This window comes from Mobula hypostoma, chromosome X2, assembly GCF_963921235.1.
Source record: "Mobula hypostoma chromosome X2, sMobHyp1.1, whole genome shotgun sequence".
NCBI lineage: Eukaryota > Metazoa > Chordata > Chondrichthyes > Myliobatiformes > Myliobatidae > Mobula > Mobula hypostoma.
Window position 1 is genome coordinate 48744489 of NC_086129.1, and position 22575 is coordinate 48767063.

General features: G+C 47.2%; 1 protein-coding gene across 2 annotated transcripts in view; it reads left to right on the forward strand.

The window, feature by feature from the left end:
• Window positions 1–22575, forward strand: part of slc37a4a (solute carrier family 37 member 4a) — a 74242-nt gene that overhangs the window by 16051 nt on the left and 35616 nt on the right. For both annotated transcript variants that reach the window (XM_063038719.1, XM_063038720.1), the window contains exons 2-4: window positions 1826–2058; window positions 12130–12376; window positions 15040–15198. In XM_063038719.1, coding sequence (XP_062894789.1) covers window positions 1826–2058; window positions 12130–12376; window positions 15040–15198 — 639 coding nt within the window. The remainder of the gene's footprint in view (window positions 1–1825; window positions 2059–12129; window positions 12377–15039; window positions 15199–22575) is intronic.

Here is a 22575-nt window from a genome sequence, read left to right on the forward strand (position 1 = left end):
ACACATTGCTCTGCGACGACACCGGTGCCAAGCTGTATCAGCCCGAGTGCCCTTCCCTTGGACAACATCGGTGGCGTGGAGAGGGGAGACATGCAGCATGGGGCAACTGCCGGTCTTCCACACAACCTTGCCCAGGCCTGCACCCTGGAAACCTTCCAAGGCGCAAATCCATGGTCTCACGAGACTAACGGATGCCTATGGTGGGTGTGTGGAACATGTTGCACAAGGTGGTGGTAGATTTAAGAAACATTTAAGAAGCTCCTAGATAGATAGGTAGATGGATGAAAGAAAAATGGAGGGCTATGTGGGAGGGACAGGCTAGATTGATCTTAGAGTAGGTTATAAGGTCAGGTACACATCATGGGCCAAAGGGCCTGTACTGTGCTGTAGTGTTCCAAAGAACACTGTTGCAGGAATCATCTTTTCCTGCATCTGCACTGAATCATTGGTTATGGGCACAGCAATGGTGCTAGCTCAGCAGTTTCAAAACGAGTGTGTTGCCAGCAGATGTACCAGTACCAAGAATCCCATGTGGGGAGGAGGGAGAAATCTAACACCTAAAGTCGACCTCTTGGTTATTGATTGGGACTATCATAAACTCAAATAAATGGAGCAGAAAAAAAGGAATTAGTGGATTTAACTTGTAAATCTGGACATTGTTTAAAATAAACATGGGATTCTGCAGATGCTGGAAATCTTGAGCAACACACACAAAGTGCTGGAGGAGCTCAGCAGGTCAGGCAGCACTGATGGAGAGGAATAAACAGTCAGCGTTTCAAGACAAGACCTTCATTTGGACCGGAAAATACGGGGCAGAAGCCAGAATCCGAAGGTAGAGGGAGTACAGTCTGGCAGGTGATAGGTGAAATCAGGTGAGATGGAAGGTGGGTTAGTTGGGGAGTTGGGGGAACGATGTGGGAAGCTGAGAGGTGATGGGTTGAAGAGATAAAGGGCTGGAGAAGAAGAAATCTGACTTAATTGGACTTTCATTTCTGACGTGCTGCCTGACCTGAGTTCCTGTCGCACTCTGTATGTTGCTCAGTGTTTAACATGGTACAGGTGTAGGGGGTGTACAGGGAGGGGTAGCACCTCTAGTGAAGGGATTTGTCGTGTAGATTCTAGGGCAGCTCACTCACCTTTGGTTCCCACCGGAGACTCAGCTCTCACCTGTGGCTCCAAGTAGCTGTTTGCATGTGACAGCAGCCATACCCCAGTACACTGCTTCAACAGGAGGGCTAAACCAGGTGAGAGTGTCCAGCAAGCCTCATAGCCCTGGTGAGATAGGGACATGCCTGTCCTAGCATGTGAAGTTAGCTCTGGCAGACTGGGCAGACGAGATCAACAGTGAGATCCAGGAAGACAATTCTGCAACGCTTTGTGGAGAGGCGCTGAAGTAGTCACAGTCATCCACTGCAACCAAGGAAGAGCCCAGTCCGTGACAACTACTCGCACCACTGGACCTGACGTTCCAAGGACAAGAGCGTGGAACTGCCCCAGTGCCACAGTGTTTCCACTTTAAAAACTCTCCCACCCAGGTCTCCTGTCATTGTTGGATACGATAGGCAACCGACAATATTTACGAGGGTTTGGAAATAGCTGCTTATTATAGCCCTGGACAATGTTCTTGACCTAGAACTTGGGGACAGTTTTAGCTGGTAGGAACTGGGCCTTGCAATTAGGGAATTAGATATTAACAGCTGCCTGACCCGCTGAGTTTCTCCAGCATTTTGTGTGTGTTACTCTGGATTTCTAGTGCAGTACCTGCAGAATCTCTTGTATTTGTGAACTCCGCAAATGAATCTTGCTTTTTATCTTATTCCTTCAGGTTTGATAACCAGCAGCCAGTCGCTGGCTTACGCTATCAGCAAGTTTATCAGCGGAGTCCTCTCCGATCAGATCAGTGCCCGTCTGCTCTTCTGTTCTGGGTTATTCCTGGTGGGAGTGATAAATGTCGTCTTCTCCTGGAGTTCCACCATCACTGCCTTTACTGTGCTCTGGTTCTTTAACGGATTGGCACAAGGCTTTGGGTGGCCACCCTGTGGAAAAATACTACGCAAGGTACCTCAATGCCATTAATATACCACAGCTTGCTCCTTACTGGGACCTTTCTTTACCATACAGTTATAAGACCATAAAACATACAGTTGAAGCAGAATTAGATCATTCGGCCCATCAAGTATGCAGCGCCATTCGATCATGCCTAATTTATTTTCCCTCTCAACCCCATTCTCCAACATTCTTCCTGTAACCTTTGACACCCTGACTAATCAAAAACCTATCAACTTCTGCTTTAAATATACTCAATGACTTGGCCTCTACAGCCATCTGTGGCAATGAATTTCACAGATTCCTCAGCCTCTGGCTAAAGAAATTCCTCCTTAAGTTGCCTCACAGGTGGATAGGGTAGTTAAGAAAGCTTATGGGGTGTTAGCTTTCATAAGTCGAGGGATAGAGTTTAAGAGTCGCGATGTAATGATGCAGCTCTATAAAACTCTGGTTAGGCCACACTTGGAGTACTGTGTCCAGTTCTGGTCACCTCACTATAGGAAGGATGTGGAAGCATTGAAAAGGGTACAGAGGAGATTTACCAGGATGCTGCCTGGTTTAGAAAGTATGCATTATGATCAGAGATTAAGGGAGCTAGGACTTTACTCTTTGGAGAGAAGGAGGATGAGAGGAGACATGATGGAGGTGTACAAGATAATAAGAGGAATAGATAGAGTAGATAGCCAGCGCCTCTTTCCCCAGGGCACCACTGCTCAATACAAGAGGACATGGCTTTAAGGTAAGGGGTGGGAAGTTCAAGGGGGATATTAGAGGAAGGTTTTTTACTCAGAGTGGTTGGTGTGTGGAATGCACTGCCTGAGTCAGTGGTGGAGGCAGATACACTAGTGAAATTTAAGAGACTACTGGACAGGTATATGGAGGAATTTAAGGTGGGGGGTTATATGGGAGGCAGGGTCTGAGGGTCGGCACAACATTGTGGGCCAAAGGGCCTGTACTGTGCTGTACTGTTCTATGTTCTATCTCTGTTCTAAAGGGACGTCCCTCTGTTCCGAAGTTGTGTCCTAAACTCTCCCATCATAGGAAATGTCCTGTCCATATCCACTCTGTCTAGGCCTTTCAATATTCAATAGGTTTCAATGAGATTTCCCTCATTCTTCTAAACTCCAGTGATAACAGGCCCAGAGACATCAAATGTGCCTCATATGTTAACCCTTTTATTTTTGAGATGATTCTTATAAAACTCCTTTGGATCTTCTCCAATGCCAGCACATCTATTCTCAGATATGGGGCTCAAAATTGCTCCCAATGTTCCGAATGTGGTCTGACCAGTGCCTTATAAAGACTCAACATTGCATTTTTGCTGTTATGTTTTGGTCCACTTGAAATGAACGCTAACATTGGATTTGTCTTGCTTACCAACGAATCAACCTGTAAATTAACCTTTAGGGAATCCTGCACAAGGACTCCCAAGTCCCTTTGCACCTCAGATTTTTGAATTTTCTCCCCATTCGGAAATTAGTCTATGCTTTTACTTCTGCTACCAAAGTGCATGACCGTACGCTTCCCGACACTATGTTCCATCTGCCACTTTGGCCATTCTCATGATCTGTCAAAGTCCTTCTGTAGCCTCTCTGCTTCCTCAAAACTACCTGCCCCTCCAGCTGTCTTCCACAAACTTGGCCACAAAGTCATCAATTCCATCACCAGCTCGTTAACATGAAAAGTAGTGGATCTGATACCAACCCCCTGAGGAACACCACTAGTTATATTTGCTTATCTAAGGTCACAAACTATTACTAGGATGTATGGGCTCTTCCATGTAAAATCTTCCATCTGAACAGTGATCTCCATTTGTACAGCACCTTTAACATGCCCCAAAAAATCAAAATGCTTCACTGAAGCATTAGCAGCCAAATTTTATCCCAAGTCACTAATGTCATGTTAGGGCAGATGTCCAAAATCTTGGACAATAAGCTGGATTTTTGGAATGTATCAAAGGAGGGGGAAAAAATGGATAGACTGTGGGGGGGGGAGGTGCGGGATGAAATGCCAGATCTTGGGAGATGATGGCTTAACCACAAGTGTTAAAGCGGCAGTGCCAATATTGCCAAAGCTTGCAAGGTCAGAGGAAGGATTAAGGCAATGGGGTGCCACGGCAGCATAGCGATTAACACAATTCTATTACAGCTCGGGACTTCATAGATCATAGTTCAATTCCAGTGTCCTCTGTAACATGTTCTTCCCTTGTGTGTATGGGTTTCTTCCGGGTGATCTGGTTTCCTCCCACAGTCCAAAGATGTTAAGGTTAATTGGTTATTGTAAATTGGCCCATGTTTAGGCTAGGGTTAAATTGGTGGGTTGCTTGGTGGAGTGGCTAAAAGCACCTGTTCTGCAGTGTATCTCTAAATAAAATATTAAAATAAAATAAAAATAAAGGATGAAAATTTTATATACAGGAGATTCTGGAAACCTTTGGTAATACATACAAAATGCTGGAAGAACTCAGCAAGTCAGACAGCATCTATGGAGGGAAATGCATTTGATCTTTTGGTCCAAGATCCTTCATTAGGAAAGGTCCTGATGAACAAAGCCAGATTGGATCTAATTACTTCCCAGTCAAGTTAGTGGAGGCACAGAACAGGTGTGATGGCAAAGAACGAGTTGTTTGCCAGCCCTTTCTTTGGCAAGTATGGCATTATTTTGGCACAACGTCTGACAAGCAGGACCTCAGGCAATACTAATAACTCAGCCCCAGCAATGGTGCCCCAGTGACTGACAAAAAAAGTTGTGATTTGTGCAATTATACATTTGTAGCCGAAGATGACTAAATTGCCTCATAGTGACACCCATCCAACTCAGTACCTTGAAGAAATCCTAAGAACTTTTCAAAGACTTTTCTAGGTTTTCATCCCAGGCTGCATCACTGTCTGATATGGGGAGGGGGGCTACTGCACAGGACCGAAAGAAGCTGCAGAGGGTTGTAAATTTGGTCAGCTCCACCTTTGGTACTAGCCTACAAAGTACCCAGGACGTCTTCAGGGAGCAGTGTCTCAGAAAGGCAGCGTCCATTATTAAGGACCTCCAGCACCCAGGCCATGCCTTTTCTCGCTGTTACCATCAGGAAGGAGGTACAGAAGCCTGAAGGCACACACTCAGCGATTCAGGAACAGCTTCTTCCCCTCTGCCATCTGTTTCCTAAACAGATATTGAACCCTTGAACACTACCTCACCTTTTTTATTATACAGTATTTCTGTCTTTTGCATGTTTTTTAATCTATTTGATATACATATATTGTAATTGATTTACTTTTTTTTTCTCTGCTAGATTATGTATTGAATTGAACTGCTGCTGCTAAGTTAACAAATTTCACGTCACATGCCGGTGATAGTAAACCTGATTCTGATTTTGAAGCTCCATGATTTGGTGGTTCCAGTCAGGATAACAAAGAATCCAGCCCAAAGTTTTCAGTTCTCTATGACATAAGCATGCATTGGCTTAATAATTGAAATATGTTCAAAAGGCAATGCATGGGGAAACCCTTCTTGCTCCTCTCCCACAGAAGGCGGCGCAGTAGCACAATCGCTTTACAAGCCCAGCGATCACCGATTGTAGTTTGATTCACACTACCATCTGTAAGGAGTTTGTGTATTCTCCCCGTGACCACGTGGGTTCCCTCCGGGCTCCAGATTCCTCCCCCATCCCCAAGGCCAACTGATTAGGGGTAGTGAGTTGTGGGCATGCTATGTTGGCGCTGGACCTGTGGCAACATTTGCGGGCTGCCCCCACCACAATCCTCGTTGATATAATTTAACGCAAATGGTGCGTTTCACTGTTTGTTTTGATGTACATGTGACACATGTGACAAATAAAACCAATCTCTAATCTCTCTTCTCATACTTTGTACTGGGTTATTATTGTTTTAAGGATTGAGGTCCAGTGAAAAGCTTTAGTTCTGCATGGCATTCAGACAAAATGCACTGCTGCAGTTACAGAGAAAGTAGACAAATCAGGTGCAAGGGTCACATCAGGATAGATTTTGGGAGATCAAGTGTTCATCTTTTAGCGTATGAGTGGTCCATTGAAGATTCTGATGGTTGTGGGATAATTCTACTGTCTATCCTCCCTCTGTCCTTCTGGTCAGCTCACTATAGGAAGGATATGGAAGCAATAGAAAGGGTGCAGAGGAGATTTACAAGGAAGTTGCCTGGATTGGGGAGCATGCCTTATGAGAATAGGTTGAGCGAACTTGGCCTTTTCTCCTTGGAGTGACGGAGGATGACAGGTGACTTGATAGAGGTGTATAAGATGATGAGAGGCATTGATCGTGTGGCTAGTCAGAGGCTTTTTCCCAGGACTGAAATGGCTAGCATGAGAGGGCACAGTTTTAAGTTGCTGGGGAGTAGGTACAGAGATGTCAGGGGTAAGTTTTTTACGCAGAGTGGTGAGTGCGTGGAATGGGCTGCTGATGGCAGTGGTGGAGGTGGATACGATCGGGTCTTTTAAGAGACTCCTGGATAGGTACCTGGAGCTTATAAAAATAGAGGGCTATGGGTAAAGCCTAGGTAGTTCTAAGGTAGGGACATGTTCTGCACAGCTTTGTGGGCCGAAGGGCTTGTATTGTGCTGTAGGTTTTCTATGTTTCTATGTCTCTTCAGTTTGGTTCCCACCCCCCAGCAATTCTAGTTTAAACTCTCCTCAATAGGCTTCGCAAACCTCCCTGCCAGGATATTGGTCCCCCTCGGATACAAGTACAACCCGTCCTTTTTGTACAGGTCACGCCTGTCCCAAAAGAGGTCCCCATGATCCAGAAATCTGAATCCCTGCCCTCTGCTCCAATCCCTCAGCCACACATTTATCCTCCACCTCACTCTATTCCTATACTCACTGTCACGTGGCACAGGCAGTAATCCCGAGATTACTACCTTTGAGGTCCTGCTTCTCAACTTCCTTCCTAACTCCCTGTAGTCTGTTTTCAGGACCTCCTCCCTTTTCCTACCTATGTCGTTGGTACCAATATATACCACGACCTCTGGCTGTTCTCCTTCCCACTTCAGAATATCGTGGACGCGTTCAGAAACATCCCAGACCCTGGCACCGGGGAGGCAAACAACTATCCGTGTTTCTGTCCTGTGTCCACAGAATCTCCTGTCTGACCCCCTAACTATAGAGTCCTCTATCACTGCTGCCATCTTCCTTTCCCTAAGTTTTCTATGTTTCTTCGCTCAGTCCTGATGAAAGGTCCCAAACTGATAGGTCAGTCTTTATCCCTCCACAGACACTGCCTGGCCCACTGAGTTCTTCCAGCAGTTTAGCTGTTGCTCCACATTTCACAACTTCCCAATTCTGAAAGTTCTTCATGCTGAAATGTTAACTGTTTCTTTTCCACCTGATAATAAACACGAGAGATTCTGCAGATGCTGGAAATACAGAGCAACACACACAAAATGCTGGGGGAACTCAGCAGGTCAGGCAGCATCTATGGAGAGGAATAAACAGTCGATGTTTCAGGCCAAGACATTTCATCAATGCCAACTGTTTATTCCTCTCCCATAGATGCTGCCTGACCTGCTGAGTTCCTCCAGCACTGTGTCTGTGTCTGTGTGTGTTGCTCTCTTCTACAGAAGCTGCCTAAACTGCTGACTGTTCCAATAAATTATGTTCATACTTTTATTCTATTCTATCACAAGCCAGGGTTGATTATTTCATAAAACAAAATTGGTTGATTGAATTATTCTTAACATGCAAAGCCAATGAAGCAGTAATGTTTGACCATGAAAATTAAATATAACCCAAGCCAAGTATCTTCATTTAATTTTAGCACCATTGCTACATTCTATGCGTAGCCTTCACAGTTCAAGGTAAGAGTTCAGAATGTGACATTTGATGCAGTTGTATTTTTAGAGGGACTGCGAGTTGCACATTCTATGGCCCTTGAAGAAATATTATGTACGCAATATACTGAGCTGAATGCTACAGATCCCTGACTTGCTTACAGATTGATGTCACAGAGTCATAGTGCATAGAAACAGGCCCTTTGGCCTATCACGTCTGTACTAAGGTATCTGGTACCAGTTCTAATCATCCCAGTGATATAGAAACATAGAAAATAGGTGCAGGAGTAGGCCATTTGGCCCTTCGAGCCTGCACCGCCATTTATTATGATCATGGATGATCATCCAACTCAGAACCCCGCCCCAGCCTTCCCTCCGTACCCCCTGATCCCCGTAGCCACAAGGGCCATATCTAACTCCCTCTTAAATATAGCCAATGAACTGGCCTCAACAGTTTCCTGTGGCAGAGAATTCCACAGATTCACCACTCTCTGTGTGAAGAAGTTTTTCCTAATCTCGGTCCTAAAAGGCTTCCCCTCTATCCTCAAACTGTGACCCCTCGTTCTGGACCTCCCCAACATTGGGAACAATCTTCCTGCATCTAGCCTGTCCAATCCCTTTAGGATCTTATACGTTTCAATCAGATCCCCCCTCAATCTTCTAAATTCCAACGAGTACAAGCCCAATTCATCCAGTCTTTCTTCATATGAAAGTCCTGCCATCCCAGGAATCAATCTGGTGAACCTTCTTTGTACTCCCTCTATGGCAAAGATGTCTTTCCTCAGATTAGGGGACCAAAACTGCACACAATACTCCAGGTGTGGTCTCACCAAGGCCTTGTACAACTGCAGTAGTACCTCCCTGCTCCTGTACTCGAATCCTCTTGCTATGAATGCCAGCATACCGTTCGCCTTTTTCACCGCCTGCTGTACCTGCATGCCCACTTTCAATGACTGGTGTATAATGACACCCAGGTCTCGTTGCACCTCCCCTTTTCCTAATCGGCCACCATTCAGATAATAATCTGTTTTCCTATTTTTGCCACCAAAGTGGATAACTTCACATTTATCCACATTAAATTGCATCTGCCATGAATTTGCCCACTCACCCAACCTATCCAAGTCACCCTGCATCCTCTTAGCATCCTCCTCACTGCTAACACTGCCACCCAGCTTCGTGTCATCCGCAAACTTGGAGATGCTGCATTTAATTCCCTCATCCAAGTCATTAATATATATTGTAAACAACTGGGGTCCCAGCACTGAGCCTTGCGGTACCCCACTAGTCACCGCCTGCCATTCTGAAAACGTCCCGTTTATTCCCACTCTTTGCTTCCTGTCTGCTAACCAATTTTCCACCCACACCAATACCTTACCCCCAATACCGTGTGCTTTAAGTTTGCACACTAATCTCCTGTGTGGGACCTTGTCAAAAGCCTTTTGAAAATCCAAATATACCACATCCACTGGTTCTCCCCTATCCACTCTACTAGTTACATCCTCAAAAAATTCTATGAGATTCGTCAGACATGATTTTCCTTTCACAAATCCATGCTGACTTTGTCCGATCATTTCACCGCTTTCCAAATGTGCTGTTATCACATCCTTGATAACTGACTCCAGCAGTTTCCCCACCACCGACGTTAGGCTAACCGGTCTATAATTCCCCGGTTTCTCTCTCCCTCCTTTTTTAAAAAGTGGGGTTACATCAGCCACCCTCCAATCCTCAGGAACTAGTCCAGAATCTAACGAGTTTTGAAAAATTATCACTAATGCATCCACTATTTCTTGGGCTACTTCTTTAAGCACTCTAGGATGCAGACCATCTGGCCCTGGGGATTTATCTGCCTTCAATCCCTTCAATTTACCTAACACCACTTCCCTACTAACATGTATTTCCCTCAGTTCCTCCATCTCACTGGACCCTCTGTCCCTTACTATTTCTGGAAGATTATTTATGTCCTCCTTAGTGAAGACAGAACCAAAGTAATTATTCAATTGGTCTGCCATGTCCTTACTCCCCATAATCAATTCACCATATGGGTCTGCATCCGAAAGTCTAGTTTGAAGATTAAAGATTAGAGATTAGCTTTAGTTGTCACATGTACGTTGAAACATACAGTGAAATACACCGTTTGTGTCAATGACTAACACGGTCCGAGGCTGTGCTGGGGGCAGCCCACAAGTGTTGCCATGCTTTTGACACCAATGTTGCATGCCCACAACTTTCTAACCTGTATGCTTTTGGAATGTGGGGGGAAACTGGAGCACAAAGTGAGAACATCCAAACTCTTTGCAATCTGTGGCAGGAATTGAACCCCGATCAATGATCACTGATACTGTAAAGTGTTGTGTGAACCACTATGCTACCATGCCGCCCTTTGACTGTGCATTGTGGCTTTGATTTATGGACCTGGCTTTCCTGTATGCATTGCTAATGTTGCACAAAAAGTCTTGGTTTAATGTCATTTTCAGTTTTATATATACTTTAGGAAAAAATTTTTTATCAATATAAAACATTTTATTTGAAGCATTTTTGAACAGAGCCTGACTGTTGATGAGAGTGTCTCTGCAATGGATTCCCTGCTTGATGCATCCATTGGGCCATCTGAGCAATTTCCCAGTGACAGGGCTGGGAAGCCTCAGTGCTAAATGAAATGTTCTCTGATTTATTCAGTGGGTGACTGTATTGACCGGAACCACATGAAACCAGAAAGCTGTGGATTTGGTCTCTGTAGCTGTTTGGAACTGTTGCATACTTCAAAAGCTCGCCTAAGAATGCAGAGCCAGATAAATTAGGGTAAAGTAGTAAATAAAGATGACCTTAATCTAAAATATCTTAAATCTTACCATGGCACTTAACCCTTCAATAGCTGAACAAATGCTATCCATAAATAGGCCAGTTAAAATAAACTTTGTTCTTTGATTGTAAGCCCAAATCTGTGGATATTGTGAGCATCTATGAAGGGGAATAAACAGTCAATTATCAGCTGAGGCCCTTCATCAGGACTGGAAAGGAGGGGGAATGATGCCAGAATAGGCTGGTCCTGGACTTATTTCCTGGCATAATTTACATATTACTATTTAATTATTTATGGTGTTATTACTATTTAATTATTTGTGGTGCAACTGTAACGAAAACCAATTTCCCTCGGGATCAATAAAGTATGACTAAGAATAGTAAAGTGGGGGGAGGGGAAGCAGGTCAAGCTGGCAGGTGATAGGTGAAACCATGTGAGGGGAAAAGTGGGTGGGGTGGGGAGGAGGGGGTGAGGGGAGAAGCTGGTAAATGATAGGCGGAGGAGATAAAGGGGTGAAAAAGAAGGAATCTGATAGGAGAAGAGAGTGGACCATGGAGAAAAAGGGAAGGAGGAGAACCAGAGAAAGTGATGGGCAGGTGAGGACAAGGGTTGAGAGGGGAACCAGAATGGAGAATGGAAAAAATTGGCACTCAGATGAGAAATAGTTAATACTGTGTACAATGCAAATTTTATTTAAGATCAAAGTTTTAAATATTTAAGGGCAGCATGATTGTGTAGCGGTTGGCGTAGCTCTTTACAGAGCTGGCGATCAAAGTTCGATACCCGCTGCTGTTTGTAAGGGGTTGTACACTCTCCCCGTGACCACATAGGTTTCCTCCCACAGTCCATAGACATACTGGTTAGGGTCAGTGAGTGGGGACATGTTGCTTTGGTGTTGGAAGCATGGTGACACTTGTGGGCTGTCCCCCGGCACATCCACAGACTACGTTTCACATCTATTTCACTGTTTTGATGTATATGTGACAAATAAAGCTAATCTTTAAGTTACAGTACGGTTGACGTTTTGGGCCGAGACCTTTCGTCAGCAAAGGGTCTCGGCCCGAAACGTCGAATGTACCTTTTCCTATAGATGCTGCCTGGCCTGCTGCATTCACCAGCATTTTGTGTGTATTGCTTGAATTTCCAGCATCTGCAGATTTCCTCGTGTTTGCGTTAATCTTTAAGTTACCTGTATACTCCATTTTAGAACTATAATGCTATTAAATTGCATTTTTAACTTATTAATTTGATTCACTAATATTCAGAAATGTTTCTTGAGTCAATTACTCCATGAAGCTTAGACTTTAAACAGGAGGTTTTCTGTGTTTTGTCCAAGTTGATCGGGGTATCAATCAGAATAGCCCATCAGAAGCTTTGGAAAGGGAAAAATGGAAACCAGCTGAAACCTCAGTCAGATCAAACTAAGGAAAACAAAATACTTGTGTTTACTGTAAAAGCTGCTATATAACGTTTTATTCTTTTCCCTTCAGTGGTATGAACCAGCACAATTTGGAACATGGTGGGCTGTTCTGTCAACCAGTATGAACTTGGCGGGCAGCCTTGGCCCACTCATCGCCACGACGATGGCCCTTAGCTACAGCTGGAGGGTAACCCTCTCTCTTTCTGGTTCCATCTCCATGGGGATTGCATTCCTGTGTCTGTTCTTTATAATTAATGAGCCTATGGATGTAGGACTACCCAACATTGAACCAGGCCTGAAGAAGGGAGGCAAGAAAGGTACTGTACTAAGACAGCCCTGCTAATTATCAGATTGGAATTGGTTTATTATTGTCACACGTACTGAGATTCAGTGAAAAACTTGTCTTACATACTGATCAGATCATTACACAGTGCACTAAGGTAGAACAAGATAAAACAATAACAATGCAGAATGAAGTGTAAAAGCTACCAACAAAATGCAGTGCAGGTAAACAATAAAGTGCAAGATCATAACGAGGTACCTATAGATAGTGCAGTCCAGAGTCGCACTTACTGTACCAGAGAGCCGTTCAAGAGTCTGATAACAGAAGCGCCCTTGAGCATGATTGTGTGACGAGATGTCCTCACATTTTGATACTTAATCTTGTGAGTGTGATGTGAACCCAGCCAGATCAGAAGAGCACAACTTGGCATCCTTTTTATAGTTTATTATACTTACTAATACAAGGTAAAAAGTCAGAACAATATAACAGTTATTTTATGGAAGACTTCAAAACACAAAGTAAGAGCTACAATTGTAGTTCCAGTTAATACATTATTACCTTATAACCTTAAATATATTTGCTTATAATTGTGTTACCTTTAGCTGATTCCAAACACAACTCCCTCCATCAATTGCTTAGACTAATTTGCTTCTATGAGACCATAAGACTGGATGTAGCCATTTGACCCATTAAGTCTGCTGTACCATTCCGTCATCACACACAAAATGCTGGAGGAACTCAGCAGGCCGGGCAGCATCGATGGAAAAGAGTACAGCCAGCATTTCGGGCCGAGACCCTTCAACAGGACTTGCTAAGTTCCTCCAGAATTTTGTGTCTATTGCTTAGATTTCCAGCGTCTGCAGATTTTCTCTGGTTTGCCATTCCATCATGGTTGATTTATTATCCCTCTCAACCCCATTCTCCTGCCTTCTCCTCATAAACTTTGACACCATGAATAATCAAGAACATATCAACCTCGGCTTTAAGTATACTTAATCACTTGGTCTCCACAGCCACCTGTGGCAATGAAATCCACAGATTCACTACCCTCTGGCTAAAGAGAGTGTTACTCATTTCTGTTCTAAAGGGACATTCCTCTATTCTGAGTCTGTGCCCTCTGGTCTTAGACTCCCCCACTATAGGAAACATCTTCTCCACATCCACTGTATCTAGAAGAGCCTTTCGATAGTTGATCGGTTTCAATGAGATCCCCCCCCCCACCCCCATACTGTACTTCCATCTGTACAGATGATCATTCCTGTATGCAGGTTTTGTTCAAATGTTTAGGTCTGACCCAAACACCTTAATATTACCTAACTCATTCTCTCTAACAACTTGATTGATGCTAACTCTCCCTTTTGATTGTACTGTGTTTAGTCTTCGCTTACATCAAGGAATTTCTCAAAATTGATTAGCTTTCAACTTTAATGGAGAAGTTGTTTTAAAGTTGTTATTCTCCTAAATGCTTATCTGTTATCTTGAAAATTCTGTGGACAATTGTACTACAGGAATTTTACTGTGATAGGGTTAGTCTTATTTGGGTCTTCATGCGAACAACTTGGTAATTGGACTTGGTTTATTATTGTCGCACGTACTGAGATTCAGTGAAAAGCCTGTCTTGCATACTGATCATACAGATCCGATCATTACACAGTGCATTGTCCTAGAATAAGGTCAAACAATAACAATGCAGAATGAAGTGTAAAAGTCACTGAAAGAGTGCAATGCAGGTAAACAATAAAGTGCAACATCATAACAAGATAGATTGTGAGGCCAAGAGTCCATCTTAGTGTACGTGCGGTCTGTTCAAGGTCTGGTAACAGTGGGATAGAAGCTGTCCTTGAGCCTGGAGGTGCGTGCTTTCAGGGTTTTGTATCTTCAACCTGATGGGAGAGTAGAGAGGAGAGGATGTCCGGGTGGGTGGGCTCGTTGATTCTGCTGGCTGCTTTCCTGAGGCAGTGAGAAAAGGTGCAGAAAAGATTCACAAGGATGTGGCTGGACAGGACAGCTTAAGTTAAAAGAAGAAACTGGATAAGCTGGGGTTGTTTTCCCTGGAGTAAAGGAGACTGAAGGATGATCTTCTAGAGGTTTGTAAAATCATGGGAGGCATTAATAAGCTGAACAGTCATGACCTCCCCCTTCCCCCCCCCCAGAGTAGAGGAGACTAAAACTAAAGGTGATAGGGTTAAGATGAGAGGGGACTCAAGGGGCAAGGTTTTCTCACAGTGAGTGGTGGGTATATTGAACGAGCAACCAGAGAAGGTACAAGAGATGGTACAATTACAACATTTGAAAAACATTTGGATAGGTTGATGGGTAGGAAAGATTTAGAGGGATGTGGGCCAAGCACAGACAAATGGGTCTAGCTCATCTAGGTGCTTGGTCAGCATGGACGAGTAGGGCCGAAGGGCCTGTTTCTGTGGAGTATAATTTTGTAAAATGTCTCTTTTGGTTTTATTTGGATTTGAAAAAAATGGACTTCGAAAAGTTTTTTTTCCAGAAGGATCCTGGTAGTATTTTAGCATGAGAAGCGTTAACACATGGAAAGAGGGCAAAAAAACCTAAGTGCATGAAAAAATCTATGTTAAAGCAGATATTGTGGACTATAGTGCATTCAAAGCATAACCAAGCTTGCATTGCTCAGTGCCATGGCATCAAATTAACTTTCCCTCTTCAATAATCATTATCTGTACACAGGACCCACTGGTGATGAGAGCACTTTGAAAGAACTGTTGTTGACCCCATATCTGTGGGTCCTGAATATTGGGTACTTGGTGGTGTTTGGAGTGAAGACCTGTTGCACTGACTGGGGGCAGCTCTTCCTCATTCAAGAGAAGGGACAAACTGCACTGATAGGTAAGCAGGCATTATGTAAAATGTAAATTCTGGGAAAACAATTTTTCTTTCCTGTGCTAATATTAGCATGACGTGCACATAATTTAACATGGGCACATCCCTCCCCACCATTGGTAGTGTAACGTTCCGTTATATTGACTAGTGTATGTCTAGGGGAAATCCAGCCCAGCACCCACCTCAACACTCCCCACAGGGTCGGTTGCCGCCCGAATCAATCACAAACATCAAACATCAATCATCAGCCAGCACACCCAGTAAATTTTACCAAATACACTTTATAGATGTTACTAATTCTATGACATTAATATACATTTGATACAGAGAGGAAAGTAATGGAAAAAAAAAGGCGCCAACACTTATCAAAGTCCAAGTTCTTCGCGTGCTGCGTTGGAGCTCAATCCGACTTCAGACGACCACCCGAATTCCGTCGACTCACGGCTCGGGACCACCCTGAGTGATCGACCGGAGCCTCTCCACACGTCCGCGGTCCTCCTCGTCTCTCCTCCGACTCCCCACCAAAACTCAGTCCACAGTCATATTATACAGTATGGTATCCGAAAACAAAACGATACATAACCACCCATTGGCTAATAGAACCCTGTTATCTCATTTTAAAATAAAACAAACTGTTAGCGCAAACTCTCTTCAGCGTTAAAGCACAACAAAGCCGCATTCCCCAGATTAACATAACAAAGTTGCCATTTTAAATGTAACAAAAGAAAGACCCTGTACACTCTCCCCCCACCACAAAAAGTCATGCCCTCATGACGTTAACAGAGTTCACCAGTGCTCCTTGTAAAACACAAAACCCAACCCAGGTGCTAAAGCAGTGACATAACTTTGCAGGGCAGTAGAGATCACACCCTGCTCTCCCGGCGCTATATAAGTGAGTCTTTCCGGGGGATGCCTACTCCTCTGAGGCCTCTGTACTTCCTCTGCTGACTCTCCCTGTTCAGACACCCCAGTTGACCCCTTGAGCCTATCTGACGGACCTTCCCCTTCACCGGGATCCCTCTGCCCCGGTGAGCCCTCTGGCTCGGGTTCTGCCTCCACCCTCTCCTCCCCCAATCCCGGCTGTAATACAGGCGGCTCTGCAACTCCCTCCCTCGGTTCCCCTAACTCAGTGATGGAAGGGCCAGGAGTCTCTTCTCCCGGCACCGGGGAATCAGCGAACGGAAGCAGGTACCACACGTCCAACTCATCATCTTCCGATGACGTATCCCTTCTCGAGGTGGGGACCGGCCCCGTTTTCTTCGCAGCCGGCTCTTCCCGCGCCCTCGCAGAGTCCTCGTAATAGGAGTAAACTCGCATTTGGGCTCTGGGTCCATCTTCACCTCGCGACCCAGAGGCAACAGGTGGATCTGATGGAGTACCTTGCCAGGCCCCTGCCCGTCCTCAGGTCTCACCCGGTAAACAGGGAGATTCGGCGGCATCTGACTCTCCACCACATAGGGGGTGGTCGCCCAGCGGTCTGCCAACTTGTGCTTACCCTGTAGTCCTAAATTCCGGATAAGGACTCGGTCTCCCGGCAATAGCTGGACGAACTTTACCTTCTGATCATACCTCCTTTTATTCCGCTGGTTCTGCTTGGTGGCTGCCGCCTCAGCCAACTCGTACGCCCTTTTCAACTCTCTCCTCATATGGGACACGTACTTCAGACATGGCTTCGAAGGTATTTCCCCCGCTTCAGTCCCAAAACATAGATCAATGGGCAACCTCGCTTCCTGTCTGAACATCAGATAGTAGGGCGAGTACCCTGTAGCATCATTGTGAGTACAATTGTAACAATGAACCAAATGGGCGATGTGCTGACTCCACTTACTCTTCTGTCCAATCTCCAAGGTGCCGTGCATGTCCAGCAGGGTCCGGTTAAACCTCTCGGGTTGAGGATCACCCTGCGGGTGATAGGGGGTGGTTCTGGACTTTTCAACCCCAAGCATATCCAGCAATTCATGGATAAGCCTGCTCTCAAAGTCCCGTCCCTGATCACTGTGGATCCACCGGGGAAGGCCATAATGAGCAAAGTACTTCTCCCATAACACCTTCGCCACTGTAGTCGCTTTCTGATCCTTAGTAGGAAAAGCCTGCGCATATCTAGTGTAGTGATCCGTGATGATTAAGACATTGGCGGTGTTGCTGGTGTCTGACTCAATAGACAGGAAATCCAGACTCACCAGGTCCATGGGTCCCGCACTCTGCAAGTGGGATAACGGAGCCGCCTGCGCAGGCAGGGTCTTCCTCCTGACGCAACAACTACAGGTCTTACAGTATTCTTCCACCTCCCCCCTCATCCGGGGCCAGTAAAACCGGTCCTTGACTAATCCATAGGTCTCTACCCCTAAGTGCCCGGAATCATCATGTAGAGCCTGGAGCACAGCCTTTCGATACTTTTCAGGCATGACCAGCTGCCAGCACCGGGGGTGGTCCGGAGGCGACGTGACCCGGTACAGGACGTGGTTCTTCAGCTTCAACCGAGCCACTCCTTCAGTAGTAGGGGAACGGAGGCATGCTTCGCCTTCTCCACCTGCCCCATATCACCCTGTCTAACCGCGTACCAGATAGTGCCAATGCTCGGGTCATCACGCTGAGCCGCCCCCACTTCCTGGGGGCTCAACTCTGGCAGCTGCCTGTTCCTCAGAGCAGTCACATTACAGTAAACAGTGGGTAGCGCGTCATCGTCAGCTCCCAGTTGATCTACTGCCCGATCCGTTCCCATCTGTGCTCCTACTTCCCCGTCGTTCCCAACCTGACACATGGCCTTCACTCCCGGGGCAGGGACACTCTTCCACTCCTCAGCCGTGCCCGACTCGTCGTGCGCCCGACGAGACAGGGCATCTGCATCGATGTTCCGACTCCCCGGGCGGGACTTCAGGCTGAACTCACAGGCAGACAAGGCTGCTAACCACCGGTGCCCAGTAGCGTCCAGCTTCGCCAATGTAGATATAAGTGACGGGGTTGTTATCAGTTCTCACTTTAAACTGGGCCCCATATGGGTAGTCACTCAACTTGTCCACCACCGCCTATTTCAACGCCAAGAACTCCAGCTTGTGAGTGGGATAGTTTCTCTCAGATGGCGACAAGCTTCAGCTGACAAACGCCACCGGCCTCAATCCGTTTCCCTGTTCCTGGTACAGAACAGCCCCCAGACCGTCGTGACTGACATCAGTGTGTAGAACATACGGCTTCCGGGGATCAGCAAATGCCAACACTGGGGCCTGCGTCAGCGCCCTTTTTAGAGATTGGAACGCCTCCTCATATTGAGCATCCCACCTCGATCCAAAAGGCTCTCCCGGGTTCAAGTATCCTCCTACCTCCGGCCCTCGGTGTCCCTTCCTCCTCCTCCCCACAGGTGGATAGCCACACAGCAGCTGGTTCAATGGATGACTCATTTTCGCATATCCTTTCACGAACCGCCGGTAATAGCCGCAAAACCCCAAAAACGAGCGTAAGGCGCTCACTTTCTGAGGTCTCGGCCAGGTGGTGACTGCGGCTATCTTACCCGGATCGGTGGCCACTCCATTTCGCGAGATTATGTGCCCAACATAACTGACTGACGTCTTGCAGAACTGGCATTTATCCAGGGGAAGTTTTAACCCTTCCTCCTTCAGCCGACTCAGCACCTTCAGCAGCCGCTCCTCATGTTCCTCCAACGTAGCTCCAAACACTATCAGGTCGTCCAGGTACACCAATACCTCCAGCAGGTTCATGTCCCCCACTGTCCGCTCCATGAGCCGCTGGAAGGTGGCTGGGGCCCCCGAGATACCTTGGGGCATTCGTTCGAACTGGAAAAACCCCAGGGGGCAGATAAAGGCTGTCTTCTCCTTATCAGTCTCGCTCATCGGAATCTGGTAATACCCACTCCGCAAATCCAATACACTGAACCACTGTGCACCACTCAGACAGGCCAAGGCATCTTCCACCCTCAGGACCGCATATTGGTCGGGAACAGTGCGGCGGTTCAGGGTCCTATAGTCCACGCACATGCGTACCTTCCCATTTTTCTTCCTTGCCACCACTATGGGGGACGCATAGGGGCTTCGGGACTCCACAATAATCCCTGCGTCTTTCAACTGCCGCAAGTGCTGCCGCACATCCTCCACATCTGCTGGGGCCAACCGCCGCGACCTTTCTCTAAACGTGGTGTCATTTGTCACCCGGATAGTGTGTCGAGTGCTCTTGGAACATCCTACATCAAACTCGCCCTGAGAAAAGACATCCTCTAGCTTCAGCATCTTCTCCACCAGCCTGCTCTTATACTCCGGCGGTCCAGGGGAGTTTTCAAAATTAAAGGCCTCCTTGGTCAGCCGCCCCCCCGTTTTCCAATAGTTCTCCTCCAGTGGGCTTCACGGGGGCGCTGGACATCACCGTCACCGGGAACAAGTGCGCGAGGGGCATCCCGCGCTTAAAGGTGATCTCCCTCTCCGTTATGTTCCTTACCATCACCCCCATCCGCCGTGCCTGTATAGCTGAGGGCCTCTGCAATTCAGGTCTCACCAGAGCCCCAGCCGGGAACCGGGACTCCCTTTCCAGGTCGTCTGGGGCGTCTACTAGCAGGGCCTCACCCGCCGGTACACCGGGGAATCTGGGGGTCCCCATCACTAATGCCGTCTCCCCTGGCCGTATCACCTTAGGCCTCGCCTGAGTGCACCACACCGTCCCTCGTTTGCACTCAGGATCCAGCCCCTGGGGGTCACTCACTCCTTCGTACACCGCTCGGAACACGGGGTGTACCGAGAGGGTCTCCAAAAAGTTCTCCTCCCCCCCCCTTCTTCTTACAGGCTCCCAAGAGCCATCGCACCAGAGGGGAGTTAGTCCCCACCAACAGGGCAGCACCACCAGTCTCCACCGGGTCCGGAGAAACCAACACTAGCGTCTCAAAGGCTTCCGATACTCCCACATCTCCCTCCGAAAATTCCAATCTCACTGACAAGTATCCATCGTACGGGTAATCACCATCACTTATGCCCCAAATCTCCAATGCGTTAAACGGAGTTACTGCCAAATGTTTCAGATATTTGTTGTAGAACAACCGGTACAGTAAGGTAACCTGCGACCCGGTGTCAAGGATGGCTTTCGCAAAGATTCCCTCTATCCGTAGGGACACGCTGGAACGGGGTCCCACCAGTCCATCAGGAATTTGGGCTTGTTCTTTCCGGGGTTCCATAGCGGTTTTCTGGGAACGTGTTCCTCCCGAGACTCCAGTCCGTTCCCTCACTGATCCTCTTCTAAGTTTCCCGACACCTCTCCCTTCTTGGTGGCCCGGGGGCCCTCCCCCCCTCGGCGCATCTCATCTCTCACAATCCTTCCGCAAGTGGCCAGCTTCCCCACAGCGGTAGCACGCCCCCGGCCACTCACATTCCCGGCGGAAATGCCCCTTTCTCCCACAGTTATAGCACCCACTACTCGCCGCCTCTCTCCTCCCGATACGGGCCCCCGGGGACCCCTTGGATTTCTCTGGTCTCACCCCAGCTACCACCTCCTGAACCGCTGAAGACCGTCCCTGAGGGTCTGAGCCGCCTGGTCGGCCCAAAGCACACTCCTCGGCCCGTACCTCTCGGATCAGCTGTCCGAATGATGGAGGGGGGGGCTCTGCTTAAATGACTGCCGTACACTCCAAGCCACCCGTCATCCTCCCGGGAACCTCTACATATCTGGCTCATCCTTAACTCCGCCACTTCGTCCTCCTTCACTACCCCTCGTCGCAGCAACCCCGTAAGCTTTCCTTCCAGCCTGAAAGCATAGTCTGAGAGCTTTTCCCCTCTTCTCTGCCCCATCCGTTGAAACTCCGCTAAATGCCGCCAGGGATCCCCTGACAGTCCAAACACTTCCTCCAAAGCGTCCGAACACTCCGATAGGGAAGCCAAGGGGCGTGTCGCTCTCAGATCGCGGACCGCACGGGGCGCCCCGCCCCTTAAGCTTTCCACCAATCGCTGTCTCTTTTCCTCATCCGAAACTGGCCACACCTCTAACAATTGGGATGTATCTTCAACCCAGGTATCATATTCATCCTCCCCTTCCGGGGTGGGCTTGGCTCCCGAGAAAATTCTCAGCTTCAGGCGGTGCCCCTCAACCCTTCTCTCCAGGGAGGTAATGGCAGCCGTTAACTCGGCAGTCTCATCAAGCCCATGGGGGCCGGGCCTGGCCAAACCTTCCCACTCCACACCTCTACCTCTTGCTACGGGCACCCGGCCGGGGGCCTCATCTAACTCCTCCTCCTCTGGCACCTCCTCACTTGCGTCCTCGGGGAGGGTGTGGAGACCCCACGGCCCCGCCTCCCCCGGGGCATGGACTGTCGCTGGTAGTTCCAACATCATGACGTCGGCACTCGTCCGCACCAACATCCAGCTAGCCTCCAGTTCTTTCCCACCCCTTCTAGCTACAAGTTCTACCTGCCCGATACCTTTAATCAAACTCAACCCTCGCACCAGTACCTCTGCCGAAATGCGAAAATCGACCCCGCTTACCACACACGCATGATTCACCGGTACCTCTTCCAATTCACACTAACTTACAATCTTATCTCGATCCATCTTCACACCACTTACCACAACGACAAGTACAACTTTCCCGAAAAGTCCAAACCCCGGACGAGCCCCCACTTGTAACGTTCCGTTATATTGGCTCGTGTATGTCTAGGGGAAATCCAGCCCAGCACCTGCTTCAACACTCCCCACAGGGTCGGTTGTCGCCCGAATCAATCAGAACATCAATCATCAGCCAGCACACCCAGTAAATTTTAACAAATACACTTTATAGATATTACTAATTCTATGACATTAATATACATTTGATACAGAGAGGAAAGTAATGAAAAAAAAGGCACCAACACTTATCAAAGTCCAAGTTCTTCGCGCGCTACATTGGAGCTCAATTCGACTTCAGACGACCACCCGAATTCCGTCAACTCACGGCTCGGGACCACCCTGAGTGATCGACCGGAGCCTCTCCGCACGTCCGCGGTCCTCCTCATCTCTCCTCCGACTCCCCGCCAAAACCCAGTCCACAGTCATATTATACAGCATGGCATCCGAAAACAAAACTATACATAACCACCCATTGGCTAATAGAACCTTGTTATCTCATTTTAAAGTAAAACAACTGTTAGCGCAAACTCTGTTCAGCGTTAAAGCACAACAAAGCCGCATTCCCCAGATTAACATAACAAAATCGCCATTTTAAATGTAACAAAAGAAAGACCCCGTACAGTAGTATCTACAAAAGACACTGCCTAAAGAAGGAAACATCTGTTATCAAAGATCCCCACTATCCAGGCCATGCCATCTTTTCACAGCAACCATTGGTCAGGAGCTACAGAAGCCTGAAGTCCCACACCATCAGGTTCAATAACAACTACTTCCCTTCAACCATTCGGTTCTT